Source organism: Bombus pyrosoma, linkage group LG6, assembly GCF_014825855.1.
Source record: "Bombus pyrosoma isolate SC7728 linkage group LG6, ASM1482585v1, whole genome shotgun sequence".
Taxonomy (NCBI): domain Eukaryota; kingdom Metazoa; phylum Arthropoda; class Insecta; order Hymenoptera; family Apidae; genus Bombus; species Bombus pyrosoma.
The window spans coordinates 10,129,820-10,149,239 of NC_057775.1; the positions used below are offsets into that span (position 1 = coordinate 10,129,820).

Genomic DNA, 19,420 nt, shown 5'->3' on the forward strand with positions numbered 1-19,420 from the left:
GCGGAAATCTTTCTCGATGGTCCAAGAAAAAGAGACCAGCATGCTGTGTGGTCTCTTGTTTAAGATGGTATTCGTTTGCATTGAATCAGTGATATCGATTTTTCTCTCTTTTTTTATATATTCGTTGCAAGTAAATAGCGGATAGAATGTTCGTGTACGATATTGTAATATTAGATACGTAACATAATAATGAAATAAGCAATAAAGATAAAAAAAATGAAAATGAATATTATGAAGAGACTTGCGATGTTGACTGTATTACGGGGGTTGAAAAAAAATGTGGTTTTATTTGTCTAAAATGTATACATATAAAAGCGTAATCCCTCTACTGTTTTGTTTTTTACTGTCTTTTCAAAAGAATGAAGAAGTCATACGAGGTTAAAGTCGCATGGACTTGGTACTGCATGTCTGCGTATGTATATGTAAACAGATCAAATCGTAGTTAACCGAGTTTTCGAATACTCGATGTTCCATTTTTATACACCGTCGCTTTGTTATATTTAATTGTTTATCAATGTAGCACGAATTGTAAAGATACATACTCTCCCGAAATAACTTTCGACTTGGTTGGATCATGATTTCCACGAAACCCGATATAACCTTGTGAAAAAATGTAGATAGCTACGAATAAAAGATAAAAAAGGTCTGGCAAAAATATTGGTAAATTGCAGCTTGAAATTTTTTCCGATTCCTTTGAAAGAAATCAACATAGCGATCAATTTTTGACCGGTTTGCCAACAAATAACCTTTATTAGAACGTTGTTACACCAGATAACCGAGTAAACTATTTTTAATTACGTTATATGGAAATTACCGATACGCAAAATAATATTTATGGTGAGTCGATTAATTCGCCTGTTCGTTCGATATATTCTATCTGGAGTCATGAATGCTAATTCGATTTTATCGTTTAAAGCCGTATGAGACTTATTAATCCTTTATCTTATAAAGCTTTTATGTCTAGACGAGTTAATTAGGTTTTTAAACACTGCGACTACGTCTACATTTGCTAGATCGCGAAATCTTCTTTTAAATTTTCGTCGATATGCTTCCTGTTTATCATGTATGAATTATAGTTAGGTATACTCATGCTATAGGACAAGGAATTCAAGTGCTCAGTGTTGTTTAAAAAATTTCTGTAAAAAACAATCGTAAGTTATTGTTCAAGGTTCTCTAGACATACAATTTCAAACAATAATAGATATTTCTTCTTCGAGAATTATGATGCGATGTTTATACAGAATAGATGCATATACATATACGTAAGAAGTAGTTCTGTCAATAATTTATTAAGGAAAATATTGTAAGAATGTTTTCTTTGAGATCTTATGCGACTGAATGTGGTATAAAAGATGTGGTGAAAAAGAATCAGAAAAATAAAAAAAGCATTGCATATTAACTATTACCACGAATTGAACCTTGAATAATATACCTTGAATATATACTTGTACAAGATATCGTTCGATTAACCAACTTGCATAATATAGAAAAATATGCCTCTCGAAACAGTGAAATAGAAATATTCAAAGAATATTGCAGAAACAAAACAGTAATTCAAATTAAAATTTGCTTAGGATGACGTACGGTATAAACAAATTTAACAAGTACATACCAATTTATCACAAACGACTACCATATGTAGTATCATGTTCCCAAAAGAGTCCTGCTCGTCGGGATCAGCGCCAGAGTCGAGTAATAAGTTGTAAACACTCTCGTTTGCACAGCAAGCAGCCCAGGCAAGGGGATACTCTCCTAGGTATGCTAATCCCTCGTAATCCGTATTCTTAGCTGGATTCGTTCGTTGTTGGTCCCTAGGCAGGAAAAAGCTGCCTATCGCCCTCTGAGAAATAATCGCACCCGCCTCCACGAGATCTTGAACCAGTTCATTATTGTTGTACGCGATAGCGAGATGCAGAGCGCTAGCGCCGAGGTACTCCTCGCCCTCGACTACGTCAATAGCCAATCGTGGAAAGCACTTAAGCAGAATACGCGCTAGTCGTGTGTGTATCCTGGTATCGCATATGATCAGGACATGCAGAAGAGTCTCTCCGAGTGATCCTCTATATTGCATCTGCCAACATGCTTCATGATCGTTCCATTGAGCCAGAGGATCGAACTGTGACAAAGAAGCCTCTATTGGCAGCACAACTTGCTCGAGGTCACGGAATTTCCAACGTAGATATTCCGCCCGATTGATCGCCTGACCCTTCCCATCTGCGTACATCAGTACACCGAACTGTTCCCTGATCAATTTTTCCACTTCCGCTTGGCCACCTTGATTGTACGACTCGATCAGCTCGCCGCCCTTCTTGTAATTGGCCAGACGATACAATAGACATTGATCCTCGTCGCTCGCATGACTGATCACTCGATCAAGGATCGAGCCAGCATTTACCTGGCTACCGCGACCTCGACACGAGCAGACACCACCCATTCAGACATCCCTCTTTACGCTCTTTCACGTCCTCGAAACGTCTTTTTCTTGACGTTTGTCCACTCTAGATCACGCTTTTTCTTCCTTCCTTTTTACTTCTTACCTGCCACTCTCGATAGGCCTACGATCTTTCCACGATCCTTTCCTTCGGTTTATCAACTGCCAGCCGAATGGGATTCTCGTCGAGTGCTTTCAGGTATCCTCCAAGATAAGGGTTCTTCCATTTTTCAACAGTTCTATCCTGGTGGACGGGGTTACTTCGCTGTGTGGCTAACCGTGATCGACTCCCCCACGCTGGATACAACCCTTGAGAGATTCCTTCGTGCCGACGAAAGGTGGCACACAGGTGGAAAACAGTCTTCAAGCTATAGCAACCAACAGTGTACGCCCGGTGGTAATCTATAAACAGTGCCTGGCTCTGCTTGACACGGGAGAGTCACTGGGTAATATCTAAACTTTCGGCTCTGTGTCAAAACCTATTTTTCTCGTCGATACAGCCTTGAATAATATTTCTCTAAGACATTGTTATTCTATTTTTATTGTTTAATCTATTTTTTCATAAAGCTATCGTAAGTTTATGCTTTTTCGCTTTTTCATTCTTTTTTCCTTGGAACATCGGCTTGTCGATAAAGTTTTCGCGTGAAATGCAGTTCGAGAGTGACGAGCGAATATTCGCTCTACTTTTCCTTCGCTCGACCTTAACACAGATTGTGACGTCTGAATATTATGTTCCCGCGGATAATTTTAGAAACCGATTAAGAGAGTGCGCAAAACATGGAAGACAGTGGACGTGATTTGCAAAATATGAAGGCAAAACTGCACGAAATTGACGGAAATATTCGCTTTCTGTGATTCCAGATTCATTTCATTGTGTAAGATCAGAGAAAGTCGTGAGTTTTTTCTTTTTGTCGAATACAAGGAATTTTTACTTTTCGAAAACAATTTTTCATAATAAAAATTCAATTTTTCAAAATCATTGTCAATATGTATATATATATATTTATAGATATCCATACGTATAATATCAATTTTCTTCTTATTTCTTTTTGTATAATTTCAGCTTTTATATCAATTTTTGATCAGTTTTATTTCAATAACTAAATAAATATGTTCATAATGAAAGAATATGTAGCAGAGTACATAAATTTATTTTTTAACAAAATATGAAGTATCCGTTGTTAGTATGCATGCCTTCTCGCTCCTATGTTAGTTACACTTTCTCTTTACAACATTGAAAGTCTTTCTGTTTATTATCGCGAAAGCAAGATTGGAATCTAAAAATTCCAAGAACATAGTGAGAGTAATAGAAATATTATGTTTCCCTCTGTAAAGACTTTTAACTTCGATAGGACTTTTAACCGCGATAGCAGTTTAACGATGAATCTTTTACGGAAAGAAACGAACAATGTTATTCGACAGCGTGCTATGATTGCGTGATTGTGTCGCGACATATTGTCGTCGATTGAATGAATGGAACCAGGGAAACGCCTTTCTGAATGGATATCTACGAGAAGAATAAGAGCAGATCACGTGCAAATCATAAAAAGCAAAGATCAATGAAAAAAAAATGTACATTTAGCGCAGTTTAACAACTTGTGCTTCGCTTGTCTTTTTCTCAAAGAAAATAATGTTTCGTCTGTAGGAATACGTAACGAATTGATGTGTTCAGATTATATCGTGAACGCGAAGAATGAATCACACGTTAACATGTACTATTCTTTTTATGATTTGAAAGAAAGCTAATGATTATAATTTTATATAATAGAGAAGAAATTGATAAAGTTGTATTTAAAATTTTCGAACAATTTCATATTAAATCTTATTTAATTCATAACCAAGTGGCAAATTATTCAATCAATATCACTTGAATCAGTCGGGAGTTAGTAAACTGATTATAAAATATTTCTTGGGAATAAAAATAGAAACTATGGTAAGATGTCTTGGAGGAATATGCATTCGGAAACGTCCAGCCATTTTGAAGATCGGAAAGGAATCTCAGAGTCTTAATGTAACTTACCAATTACTTAAAACAAACTTTACTATTCGCTGTCCGTGAACTGTAATTCTTTTGTAGAATCGTTTAATCGATAATGAAACATTGTTGAGTAAATTTGTCTCACAACTTAATATATTTGTAATTGCGGGATTTAATAATAAAGTTTGGTTAAGACGTAAAAAGCCTTTGAGCGATAGGAAAATTAGTTTTGCCAAAATTTGCCCCAATCTTGTCAAAACTTAGAAACAGAACATACTGAGTCAGTTATTATCAATGCGAAGATCATACAATACGAGGTAGTTCACGATGTTTCATTAACGAGCGAAGTCTCATGGAACAATGAGTGACACTTTGTCACAATAAGATTTATTTTATATGATTACTAAGTAAATTACATCAAGAACGTAATCTGTCCTCGAGATGTTCAGAGCGGTTTCCTGACAGTCATCGTATACGATAAAGCTTCTGAGTGTTTAGACAAAATTGAATAATCAGAATATTGGAATAATTGGAAACCTCCGGAGAAATCATACCTTTCCTTCGTTTGAATAATTAATTAAAATTTTTTTATTTTAACGAAAGTTAATTCGCAATATTACGTTACCGAATCAAAGCATATTATTACTATGCAATGATTCAGCATCTAAATGCTTATATCTTCGTTATTCATAAAATTAGAAAATTAAAGGAAGAAGGATTATTCGTACATATTTATTAAATTCGAGGAAATGACTACTTCGTATTTAAAGTTTTAATTAAACGTCGAAGAAATAGAAATGTCTCATTCTGTCCGAATAACGTTCTTTTATTAAAATTTCGAACCACGACTTTCAAATATAGCTCCGATAAAGACGGAAATAACCACAATTTAAAGGAAGCGAGTTGAAATGGTCGCGATGCATTACTTTATTCTTTCCGCGAGCAAATCATGCAGTTCAAGCTCGAATGTTCTAGACACGTCACCATTTGCAGGTACACTGCATACAGTCAAGGAGAAAATATACGTGTGTAAACGGACGGTGTAATTACGATATTTTCAGCCGTGATGACTCAACATTTGCGTCGCACAATGGTGCTGGTACCAGTCTCAGAGAAACACACTTACTATCATTGCACCATTAACCGATAATGAGGAACAGCCTGACGACACATTATCTAAGAAATATTCAGTCGAACACTCTTCACACAAAGCTTTTGTCGTTGTCCATAGATACCAACCAATGTCCTAATTTCTAATAAGGGAACAAATATTACCCTAAGATTACGTTCCAGACAGTTGCGTAATCGTACAATCGCTTTTTCTTGATACACAATTTCATGTTAAAGTAATTGTATATTATATACTACAATATAGCAGACTTAAAGCTAGGAGAACTACTAAACCGTCTAATGATATGATCAAATTGTTGGATTCTAGCCAAAATCTGCTGAACCTTCTTCGATTCCTGATATATACAAAATTGTATTTAAAATTATAGACTGTTAACTGTGCTGCTTTGCTAATGACCTCCGCTGTTGAAGCAACGTTAAATATATATAATAAAATTAAATTATCAACACCGTTCGAAATAGCTGACTTACAGTTTGACAAAAATATTTGGCATATACATATTACTCACTAACAAAGTTACGTAGGTATACAGGGCATTTCGTTTAGTTGGAAACGATGGAATATTTCACGACAAGCTGAAGTTACCAAAAAATTGTTCTTACAGAATAGTTCTACGAATTCTCCAACCAAGTTTCCAGCAAAAATGTTTTCCTAAACACGTACAGGGTATTTCAGTACCTTCCCACAAAACTTTACCGGTGCAGTCCATAACCAAAAATAAGAAAAAAATATTTTATAAACATAGACTCCTAAACGCTTCGTTAGTAAGTTACAATAGAAATATGAAACGACAATGGGTTATCTTCTTCTTCGATAACACATAGGAGTTGATTATCGGTTCACATTATAATACCATTTTAAATTGTAGCCTGTTATTAAGAATGCAAGACTGGCATCTATGAGAAATATAGTCTATTGTATTACCAATTTCTTATTGGGAAATGGGAAGGAAACTATCCTTAATTGCGTAAAATAGGTACGAATTAATATACGAATATAATAAGTATATATAATAAATATAATAAATAGTAATTCTTTGCATTAACTCTTGATGCGTATTAATTTGTGTTTCACAAACTTTTTCTATCACAGTTTCTCACAAGTGAAAATTCATTGGTGAGATATCTGATGATTTTAGTGGCCAAGAAACAAAATGAGAATCAGACCAAAGTATAATTGTTAGAAGGTTACTAAGAATTTAGGATTGATTGAATTAATTGTTTAGACGATTAGTTAAGGTTTATATAGCGATAAGTAAAGAGTAAGGTTAGAATAAGTATAATGTAAGGAAGGCAATTATATAGAATTTGTAAGGAGTCATGCATAAAATCGGGAGCCTCCCGAAGCCGAAAGGCAAGAGGTAATAAATATAAATACAAATACAATATAGCATTTTTCTCTTAACCTTGCTTATAAAATATACTGGAAAAGTTTTGCGGAAAAACTGAGACTTGTATACAATTCTTTTCTTCTGAATCAAGCTTCATTTCCAGGAAATATTCCTATATCATTAATTTTTTATCCATATAATGAATCGCGGTTGTATCTACAGCAAGCTAAAATCCGATTGCGTCATATTAACATTATTCATCTCGGGTACAATGCAGCTACTACGATCACGTAGACTAATATAGACTATTTTGTGAAACTGGGTAAACAAAGAGACCACAGTGGTAGTCTTGAGTCAAGCAAATAAATTTAACGTTGTGACATGAATCCTGCGAAAACGTATGTATATTTAACAACGAAACTCGTTCCTCCTTCGTTTCATCAAGCACTACGATTGTAAGAACGTTAGACGTTTATCTCTTATTTGTGCATATATACATTTCCACTCGCAAATTATTACTCGCTAACGACAGAGAAATCCAAGTTTACTGCAACTACATGTACAGATGTTCTCTGAGTTAACAGCTCTGCTCGTGAATGAGAAGTGGATCTTATACGTCTATAAAATGGAGGAAGTTTATTCGAACTTTGCTCGTAGATCATGATATCTAATCACTAATTTCTTTTACACGCAAGGAATTAAAATTATGGATTACGTATATCGTTGTTCACTATTGGAAATTGCGATTATCGAAATGGAAATCATTAATAAAAGACTATCCTTACTTAGAACTAATATTTACAAGACTAGAATTTTTTTATTTTCACTTCCTGGAAATGATGTAGAGATAATAACGAGTACAAAAGTATAACTAGAGAAAGAAAGAAACTAAAAGCAGAAGACGGAAATGACAGTGACATAGGTGAGGTGAATAAAGATAACAGTTATCGTTTGAAATAGCAGTTAAAATAGAGTGCTTTAAAAAATAAATGGTATTAAGAGAAAATTTATATTAATAACATCATTAATAGATTAGTATTATGGTAATGAACACAAAGATAATTTTCTACAAAATAATTTGATTTGAACCTACTACATAATATCATACATTATACAGTAACGCAATCGATTCCGTTTTGTTATTCTTTAAAGTGATCGAATGAAGCACAAGAATCGTATGTCGCAACCAACGGTCTATCACTTCGTTTCTGTGAGTGGTGCAACTGATAAAACGGGAAGATGAAAAAAGAACAAAAAAGAATAGAGAAAAAAATAAAGAGGAACTGTCGTTGTTGCAAAAGAGATCATACTAGAAAGTCATTCGCGACGAAGATCAGGATATCGACGGGCACAATCGTAACACACGGCTTTATGGTCTCCGATAAAACACCGGAAATCCTCGTACATTTAGAACGCAAGCCACGTTGTTTACGACTTTACGAGACACCAAATTAACGCCGACGCCTGGTCTTCTCTTCGAAATAAATCTACGCCAACTGATGATCGTTCGATTCATTCTACGCTTGAATTTCACGATTTCAACGAGCCATCACGGAGAAACGCCACGAAATAGAGGAAGTAAATCGTTCGAGCATTATTACAGGATATCGGAAAATTGGTAACACTGCTTTGTCGCCTGGCCTATCGCAAATCGATTTTATTTTATTTTTCAAATCATTGTCCGATGTGCCTTTGTTACTATTAATATAACACATAAATTATCGACGATTGCCACGTTTCGAACATTATGTCGAATTCTGGCGAAAATATTACGTAACAGTCGAACACGTCGCGTGCGTAAATTTTATTCAATCGCATTATGCAAAATCGCAACGAAAATGTAATACATATTTCTCGAACGATTTCGCTTTGTTAACTCGATGCACGATCAAACCGATCGCTCATGGTTGCTCGAACACCATTCCAGATTTTCTACGTTATAAATCGTAATCGTATACTCGACCGGAAAGATCGAAGGAAATGGACACGAAACGAAAAACAACGATGAAATACGACATCACGGTCGATCCACGGGGCGCATTTTCGCGAAATCAGTGCTGGTTTCCAAGCAACTGTAGCATCTCGAAAATTCGACGGAACATACGTGCAACGTCGTTAATGAAACTTCCCATTTATATTCCACGACCGTATGATCGTTTAACGTGCGTCGTAACAGCTCGCATAAGTACTCACGATTCACACTGTAGGCCATTTACTTGCACGATCGTTTGAAACATTCGCGTATTCAATGACCTGTTGGAATTGCATCATTAGTTAAGAGGAACTACGTGGTTTCGTCGACAAATTCTCCATCCGTCGACGATTACACGGTCTTGTTTGTATCTGGTTACAAAAAAAAATTTCCACGTTGTCGAATGTCTGGACTCGTTAATAATGACTTTTGAAATTCATGAAGTGTCACACTTGCATATGTTCGGTGAAAACAAGGTTAAAAGTGTACACTCTTCTTATTCTACGATTACAACCAGTTATTACATTGCTATCGTATGTACAGTTAACCTTTCCTTGTGGTGATATGAAATGATCAGTTATATTTGCATATCTGCAAAGGTATCCTTGACGTGCGTTTTTTTACGTAATGTTTGTATAGATGAATTGAGGTAAATTGTAAATTGTAGAACGTGCAAATCAATCTGGCATGAATGACTGACGTTTAAATGAACAAGAATTTTTTAATGAAATTGTATTCATTCGCAATGTTATTGAAATTTTGCGAACGTTTATTAAATGAAAACTTCCATTTTGAATATCACGACAACATTAATTATTGAATCGCGTTCCTAATGTCTTATTCTACCTTATATAGCGATATATTTTGCATACTAATGTGGCTACGAACGCTGAATATGTGGTGCGACAACCGGCCATATTTAGGTTATGTTACTTTATCCTTATATTATTATATTAAATAATATATCTCTAATACTATCAATTATTGCAAAAATGCAAACTCAAAAAAGGAACAGCGTTATGGAAATCTTACAAAAATGATAGACATCTATCTTAATAAATTTATTTTCCAAAAATGAAGCGACAATGGGTTATAGTGGAAAAGAATGTTTGTTTCACCACTAACCTTCATTACTATTCCTTGCATCATTGATTTCTAAAACATCTTGTACATCATCTTGTGTCGTAGGGGAACACGGAGAAATCTAATTCACCTTTGAACCAGAATGGACTGATTACCGCACATAACAATTCAAGGTAGACCAACGCACGCACAGACATCATTAGCATGTATGTAGTTAATGTAGCTATACATACCTACAAGTACCGGAGTACCGAGTGAGATTAATTATCTTCGAAACATTACCAAGGTTATTTGTAATATCGGAAATACCAAATCATTCGATAATAAATAACATGATTGATGACATTGTTTCCTATATCTGAATTTATTTCCATGATATGTAACATTGCCTCGATATTTCAAGAAAACGAAAAATACATATTTTCGAACGATTGTAAGCAGGGCCGTTTACACAGAAGATGTAACAAGGTTATACAGGAGCCCATAAAAAGGACAAAATAATTAAAAAAAAAATTAGGACGAAATATGTTTAATTGGTTAAAATTAATTTCATTTTGTAAACTCGATCAGAATGTGTGCAGAACGTTAAACGCACATGTTATATTAACTATTGATAAAAATATTATAAAAAATTGAAATTTTTTCAATATTATTGATGATATAACAATAAAAGGTTACATATTTAAATATGTTAATGTTTATTTTCTTATTTTTTGGTGTTATTTTCTTTATTATGTCCATTTTTCTTCATTTTTTCAAGAAAATATGCTTCTTTACAGATAAGGAATTATTTGAGACTCCAAAGTATTTCTTGCATCTGGCCCCCTTATTAAAAGGGCCAATCCTGATTAAAAGTAAGTGAAACGGTGAAACTGATTTATGTATGTACATAATTTCATTCCACTATAATTAACGGCGCACTGTGATTACAGACTGATTGGTTAGAAAAATTAAACTGATGAATAAACCGATGCTACCCATCGATGAATTCACATCAAGGATCTGTAGGAAATTTACCTTCCGTTCAATTATAAATATTTCCTTTAGAAAGAATACAATATGGTATTGTATGATCAATTATTTCAATAAATTATTTTATATAATAGAAGAAAATGATTGAATATTGTTATGTACTTATAATATTTACAATATTTTATTCTACCACGATAATATCTTGGATGAATTACATTTGATTTTTACAAATAGCTCCTCCATTGCAATAAAATCGGAAAATAGAGATTTAAAGAATTATTAACAGATTTCGTACATATACGTGTAATATAATCTCTTACCTGATGATACAAGCACGGACAAGCGGAATCAGTAATCCTGTATTTGAAACAGAAGTTATTGAATTTCATTACTATAAAATTCTCCTCGATATTCCAGTTCAGATGCGCATGCACAATAAAGGTTGGAAATGTAATGCGTTAAGTCCATTTCATAGAACAAATAACATAGCCGTGGCTGACTTTTACGTCTTAGAGTATCATTAATTCTCCAACGTATTTATCACAAATAATCGTAGCTAGTAGTTAACGCAAAATCATACGTTCAAAATTCGCAGAACGGAAAACGAACTTGTTCGTCATATTCACAGTATCGTCCATATCGTCCTCTATCATTATCACATCAACAAAGCCAGTTTGCAATTCTCTATGAAATTAATTATAAAGACTAGTCGCGATCATTCTGTTTACACAGTTGTTGAAGACGGTAGCGACACAGCAGAATGTATTATAGTAGAATGTAAATTAGTAATACCGGGAAAAAACGTTGTACTATGAGTCAAGCAGCGCGCCGTACAGTCACGTGACAAATGGTTCACGTGATTACGGCGAGGTGCACGATGATTGGTCGAGCGACAGGCGAACGATCACATATAGAGTGGCGCGAGACAAAAGTCGTAGTGCAAAGCGTCAGCAAGTTTCAGTGAGCTGGTTCTGTGAGTGACCTTGATCCCCTCGCGAGTTGTGTGACAATCTCGTTCGCAAGAAGCCGAACCCGTCAGTACTAATCGAATCATCGTTGCAGAAACTTACCGCTAGCGGCTTTTCTAAATCAGCGCGACAGGAAAACAAACAGACAAAACAAAAATGAAAACCTTTGCTGAAGTTCTACTAGTCGCGGCGTATTTCGTCGCATATACGCACAGCTTCCCCGGTGAGTACACAGTTTTGTGGTTACGGTAGCATAAAAATTCGACACGAGTGACGTACGAAGGGACAATTTGTCCGAGACTAATTATGCCGACAGATGGATCCGGTCACGTTCGACGCTCCGTCGTTATCGTTGTTTGTCTTTCGGGATTACCTTCGAAATTAGTTTCTGTCGACTCTACAACGAATCGAGTTTTTCAATTCGTTGTTCTCGAACAACTGAATAATTTTCCGAGGGGAACGGACAAGTGAATAAAGAGTCCCGCTCGATAGAATTCCTTGGCAATTGCTAAGGTCATATTCGTGATCTTGTCGCGTAACAGCTGAATAAATGCTGTTACGAGCGAAAGGAGCATGCGTGCACCGAGTATTACGTGCGGGGGCGAAACGTATAGACAAAGGTATAGAGTGTTCGAAAAGTTAGTGCTCATTCGTTAATCGCAGCTTGTTTGTTATACATGTATGAAACGTTCAACTTTTAAATTATATTTCCTTTTTTCAATCGTTAATACTACAACTATCGGATTTGTGGATTGGGAAAGTTTGTTCTTCTTTTTGTATTATATGTATATTTTTTATAATACTTCGATTTAGATTTGCTTAATATAAGCTCTATATTTTTTTAGTTATCAATAGTTTTAATGTTAAAATATTAGAAGCTTTAAATTAAACATTATTAAAATAATAGATGCCAACTTTATATTCTATAATGTAAATACATATGTATCTACATACATACCTACATATATTCGTGACGAATAGACGACTTGGAATATTTACTAAAAATAGTTCAGGGACTAAACCGATTCGGTATCGTGTGTGACTCATCATAACAATCACGCCAACTCGAGACATCCAAAACAAATGCTCGATCGACATAGATCGGTTTCGTCAAAGAATATCAAACAAGCTGATCGTATCAAAACATTGTTCTTCTTACTACCAATGACACACACGATATTCGATATTTACCTGATACAAGACTTTCGAAACTTCTCGGAACGTTTGACTAATACTTAGTACGATGTAGAGTTATATAATAGTAATAGGGATTGATCTTTCCGGGGGGTTAGAGAGTACCATACATAGATAATAATAATATAAATTGAGTGCAACATTAAGGGAAGATAGATTCATTCATAAAATCTCGCGAATATTTTTCGTTTTAGTTTATATCTATAAATATTTCGTTCTCGGAAAATTTCTCATACTTACTCATTATGTTTATTGGAAAACTAAAAAATTTCGCTTTATTTAGTATTTTATTATCAGATGCATATAATGCAAATGGAATAACAGATTTATAATAAAATATATAGAAATTAGAGACAGTGAAAAGCATTCAATTCATGCTAGATATTAATAGATATCCCAGTACTTACGATCGACAGTACATATGTATATGTGTAAATAATAGTAATGTACACTGAATATATCAATAGACTATTTGTATACATTAACGAAGGATAGACTCATTAGTAAAGAAAATCTCGTGAATTTTCTCGCTTTAAGTCTATAAATCTCTCGTTTCCGGAATACGTAGGCGCGTACATATTTGTAAATGGACTTAACTTTTCTCATAGTGGGCATTTTCCTGCCGGAATAGTGCCATCTTGCTATAAAACTTCGCAAATCAAGAGCTGCGTCGGCCTGCCGTTGTTTTACACAGTTTTATGCGAAAAGTTGTATGCAGTATGGTCGTACGCCCAAATAATCGTTTTCTTCTTCTTCTTGTTGGTAGAAAATGAGCCAGAAATATTAGCAATTGGCATATATGTTTATTTTATTTCTTTTGTAGTATAATTCGCGCCTTAATATGGCGTATAAATTTGAACTTGTACGTTTTAAATCTTGCCTAGTGTTGCATCATTCTCTTAAATACGTTGCAATTCAAATTGCTTCAACGAAGCTTTCGACGATATTAGTCATATAATTTTATTGCTTTTTCTTAGCGTGGAATCATTTTTTGAATATTAGAAAATAAAGAGAATATGGTACTTAAAGTATTATGGACGATTACCTACTTAAATGTCGATACCTTGTAATTAACCTAGACTCGTTTACGTATAATATTTTGGACTATTTTGTAATACAGATTACTGTATCATGTTACAATATAAGTAATGTAGTTTTTGTGAGAGATGAACTTAAAATAATGGATTTTAGCACAATAAATACTTTATGAAAAATGGATATGAAATAAAATAGGAAGTTGGTAAACAATTGTAGAAGATGAGGTAAATTATACTAATAATTAATAAATAATAAAGATAATTGTTTATTTAAACGCATTGCTTATAACATTAACGTGAAAAATATTTTGTGAAACCATTTAAAAGAATAATATAATGAGAATTTGTTTATGGTAGATACTAATGAAAGTTTAAACTCTAGAATAAAAATTTATAAGTTTTAATGATTAGGTTCTGAGTAAACTTTTCAAATTCAAAGCTTGAAGAATTCGAAGTATATAATATTGATTTTAAAGTTTATCTGACGTTCCTGACTGTTCCTATCTTTTCAATGTTTTGAGAGATTCGGTGGTTTCAGATACATATTATGATTTTTCCAACTGATTCAAAGGACCTAGTAGCCTCGAAAATGTTCTTCCAAGAATATCTTCTAAAATTGTCACTGAAAGTGACATGATTGAAAAGTGCTGTTTTCACTTTCACGTTCACGTTTGCATTTCAGCCGAATTAAAGTATTTAAAAAGATGTACAATCCTTGAAATCCTTTAAGTAATTTCTCAAATATAGCATTGTTCTTTCACAATATCGTCACTGATCTTTAACATATAGTACACATAATCTAGTATAATAATTTACTTTTCTCTTTAAAATACGAGTCATATTTTCACCTTGTCAATTTAGAAATAATAAACAAATCAAACTCAAAAATCAAATTATTTAACTGATTACTTATTATGCATATCTACAACAATCATCAGGTCAATTTAATAATTAATTAAATTTAATATGACATTATAATCAATGTCACAATTTACAAAACAAGCAGAGGCAATGTGCCTTACAGAAGGTCGCAAGAAACCTAAAGCTCAACACTTTTAATGTAAATTTTGAGTTTATTCACATAGATGGTGAATAAATAGGAGCTCCAAACAGATAAACAAAGAACAAAAATAACTACTTTGTAGTTAAAATTAAAATAGTCTGAAAGCTTGATTAAAACGAATGATTAACATAAACAGTCTCCGTTTTCGCACGTGAACCGTCAGTCCTCGTTTCTTTTTAAGCCGATTACATCGTAATACGTATTCAAAGCGTTGATTAAGTTCTTGTGTTCGTCTCGACAGTTTATTCGTTACTACGTTCTTCTTTCCCACATGTATAAGGCTAAGTATAATTACATAGGTGTTATAACAGTAACTATAGTTATTAATTTAATAATGTAAATTATTGATTAAAAATGACTGTTAATCGATAGTTTATTTTATAATCGTCATTAAGTTTTACCATATATCTAATTATACTGAAATGGAATTATTTATTATATGCCAACAGGCAATCGATAATTCTGAAAAATTGAAAAATGTTAATTGCAATATTGAGAAAGAAACAAGAACGATAAGTAAAAAATAGTGTGAGATAAGATAATTGATAAGATAGTAGTTAAAATTGAATTGATAATTGAACTTTATAGTTTGTAATAGATAGTATCAAGTAAAAAGTAAAATTTTCGTTACGTTAAAAATATTTCTGAAAAATGATCATTTTGCGAAAATTATGTGGGATGCAAAATAGGGGCACGCGATAAAATTAGCTTTGACCAAATATCTGGATGCATGTCCAATGTCCAAGAGGGAAAAGCGAGTATTCTGTCGCAGGAAGAAATTGCCGAGTGGTATTGTTGAAAGCACTTTGGATCGTTTATGAGGTAGAAGACAGCCCAGAATAGTTGGCGGAGTATCCAAGACTCGTAGATCCTGGTATGAAATTCACTTGGAGCGTGGACTTTGCTAATTAGTACCGACGTCGTTTTTGCAAGCTCGGAAGAACGGGGGAAACTCGTTTAATTGGTGCCATTTCATTCCGAAGATAATTGTTCTGATGAATTTCCGTCGAACCGGAGTTTACTCCAGTTGTGTTTTGATCCAAGTTTCCTGTCAGTCAAGATTTTGTCGCGCCGTGTGCCAGGTTGCTTCATTATTCCGCAAATATGCCTCGCATTGTTGTCTGTCCTGATGAAAAACTAGGGGAAAAAATGAGAATTGCCGGGCTATATAGGTTGCAGGTTGAAGAGAAACAAGCATCGTTATTGTATGCTTTCGTTGACCTGTTTCTATTTCTTTCTCTACCATTAAAATTTATGAATTAATTGCACGTTTCTATAGTGAATACTTATCATAGTAAACATAATTTCAAAAATGACAAGGGACGATAACAGGTATAATACTATGTGATAATAAGCTATTGAAATTATGATTAATGCTTAAAAATTGTTAAACATATACCTTATATGCAAATTGAGAGTTTACGAACGTTTTCGTCAAAAAATATTATTTTGCAGCATTTTTAAGGTCAATTTAGATTTAAAAAACGAGTAGATGGTAATTTTAGTTGATTAGAGATTTTGTACGATATTATTTATATGTAAAATGGGAATCGTTACATTATAGCAAAAGATATTACTTTTTAACTGTCGTATCTTTATTTTATAAATCAAATCTATTTTTGTGATAAAATCATGTGATTGTCTTTTTGATTAATTTTTTCTGAACGCATAAGACGCAAATCCGCAAGCCATAAGTAAGAAACTATTATCTCCATAAGAATTTTAATGGTTTTGATTTTATCCAAACATTCCAATGCTCTCAATATGGCTTTGATAAACTCCAATTTGCTCAACACATACAGATAAAAATCTCTGTGAAGCATATATTCACCAACTAAAGTGTATTCAAAGTAATTTATAGACCATGTCGTATTGTAGTTAACTGGAACTTTAGGAATGCATATGTATTACACCTGATTGTTAGCATACTTATAGGTATAATCTTTTGATGATTCACCGGAAGTGACTGGAGAACTTCATACACTATGTATTAATAAAGCACAGCTTACATTTAAACTTGTTTTATAATTTCTTTTTATATCATCATAAACATTCGTAAATTTATATATATTTCATGGTTATAACACAGTATATTGATATACTTTACCAATTTTAAAAGTATTATATTCTGCTTTAATTTCATTATACCGTGAGATAATTGAAGCCTGCGTTGTTTGTAAAAAGAATATCCATTTCGAAAACTCTTGTACTATATTCTATTTATACTATATTTAATTTTGTTCAGTATCACTTACAATATTTTAAACGAAAGTTTTATTTTCATAATTTTTGTAAACCTCCAAATAAAAAGTCTTCAACGCGGTGGTTTAAAAACAGATCTGCGAAATACAAAATCATACAGCACTTGCAAAAGTACGTAAGAAACGTCCAGTTAGCACAAGTTCCAGAATCAACACAGACGAAGACTAAATTAGATGTAGGTGTGTACTCAACCAATCACATTTTTATTCTTGCTTCCATAAAGGCTATTCTTTGTGTCAACGATACGTTTGAAAATAACATGACAAATATTTTACCGTAAAATTACTTGTACCGTGAAAGAAAATTAGTGATAGGGAAGTTAAATTTAGTATTTTTTCAATTTACTTTTTACGATTTATCTTTTTTTTTTCGATTTTTCGCATTGTAAGTCAAATTATATTCTATTATGTGAAATCATAGTTTAATCAAGATTTGCGTATCTGCGTTAATTGAAAAGTCATGTATCTATATTTGCACGTTTGTGTGCTTCTAAATTTTTTAGACATCTTTCATAATTAGTAATGATCGTTCTGTATATAAAACGAAGTAATACTCATGTAAAGCCAGTTGCAAAATTATTTTAGATGTAAAAATGCTTGGTCATTGCCTTTTAATCTGTCTTTCAATAAAGGTTAAATTGTATGAATCTTATTACAATGTAAAACGTCGATACTTTGAAGTGCACAAAATTTAATGACACAATCATTTTTCTTTGTTCAAAGAAATTTTCGATGATTGACCTTACAGTCGCCTCAAAATTCGAGGCAACGCCCAAAATTGCCCGTCTGTCACGTTCAGATGTAACACGAGGTCTCCCACATTTTTAGTTTTTCCATAAGCTTTAAAATTTCTCAGTACATTCAATACGGCATGACGATTTCTATTTAATAATTTCACAATTTTTGCCAACTCCTCTGGATTTTTAAACCACTTTGATTTGGGTTAAATTTAACTTCATATTTTTTGTCTTTTTTTACTACCGAATATTGATATTCATACTTTCGTTCGTCTGGAATTAATTCCGCTCGGATCGCGCAGATATACAAATTAATTCGCGACAAAAGGGGTGAAGGCCTCGCTAGCCAGCATTTAATTATATCGCGAATAGGATACGCGACTAATTACTTCCGACATCGTTCAATCGTTAATTAGTTTATCCAGCATGAGCCAACTGGTTAGGTATTGTCTTTCTTTTTATATGCCAACGAACGTAGCCAGGAACGTTCAACGTCCACTTATTCCTCTATCTCTGCACACGTATTTACGCATCCGTTACGAACGTAAATGGATGTTTGCGCTTCCTCGCGCCGTTTCGTGTCACGCTCAGTTGCCCAGTTTATTGTATACGTACCTTTGCTCGCTATCTACCTGCTTAATAACCTTCCACGTTGAAACGCGGTACAACAGCAAGAATATGGGCTCGAGCAAGCTTCGCGTTGCGTTGAATTTTAATTTGACCATTGTAATCAGCGTGCGCTAAACTATTTCATTCAATCTACTCTATATTTAACTAAAAAGTTTCTAAAAATTGGCTATGAAAAATCACAAGGTTTTATTGCGATTTTGACATTTGTTTAAAGCGACTGCCACGATAGTCATTGGTAATTTATTACGCCGTTGAGGGCTAACAGAAAATAAATATCAAAGTATAAGAACTGTGTTGCTTGTATTGATATACAATTACTGTATATATACTTATTAATGAATAAACAGTTTATAATTGTTCGTCATCTGCATACCAGAATGTTAAAACGCCGTATCTCTAGAACCAGCACGAATCAGATTTCCGTTACGATTTATTCCGCTTTGTCTAATTAGTTTCGAGAGATATTAACGGATTATATAATTACAACAGATATTCCCTTGCAAAGTTTCCTCCAAGGTATTCTACTACTCATAAATTTCCAAATCCATTCAATAACTTAAACTAACGTAATAGTTATATATCATTTCAACGTTTTCTATTAAACGCGCGCCAATCTTCATTCATTCGAACAA

The 19,420-nt window shown here is 33.6% G+C and overlaps 2 protein-coding genes across 10 annotated transcripts in view; one reads left to right on the top strand and one right to left on the bottom strand.

Annotated features, from left to right (window-relative positions):
- The window catches only part of LOC122568367, a 64,838-nt gene extending 53,022 nt beyond the window's left edge, over positions 1-11,816 (bottom strand). For 2 of the 9 annotated variants that reach the window (XM_043728037.1, XM_043728030.1), the window contains exons 1-2: positions 9,065-10,253; positions 1,613-2,799 (exon numbers count right to left, since the gene is read on the bottom strand). In XM_043728037.1, coding sequence (XP_043583972.1) covers positions 1,613-2,434 — 822 coding nt within the window. In that variant the 5' untranslated portion in view covers positions 2,435-2,799; positions 9,065-10,253. The other 7 variants (XM_043728036.1, XM_043728035.1, XM_043728031.1 and 4 more) reach the window with 7 other exon arrangements.
- Positions 11,817-11,861: 45 nt separating this feature from the next.
- Positions 11,862-19,420, top strand: part of LOC122568378 (icarapin-like) — a 55,661-nt gene continuing 48,102 nt past the window's right edge. Inside the window, exon 1 of the mRNA XM_043728059.1 lies at positions 11,862-12,089. Within this exon, the coding sequence (XP_043583994.1) occupies positions 12,023-12,089 (67 nt within the window). The 5' untranslated portion in view covers positions 11,862-12,022. The remainder of the gene's footprint in view (positions 12,090-19,420) is intronic.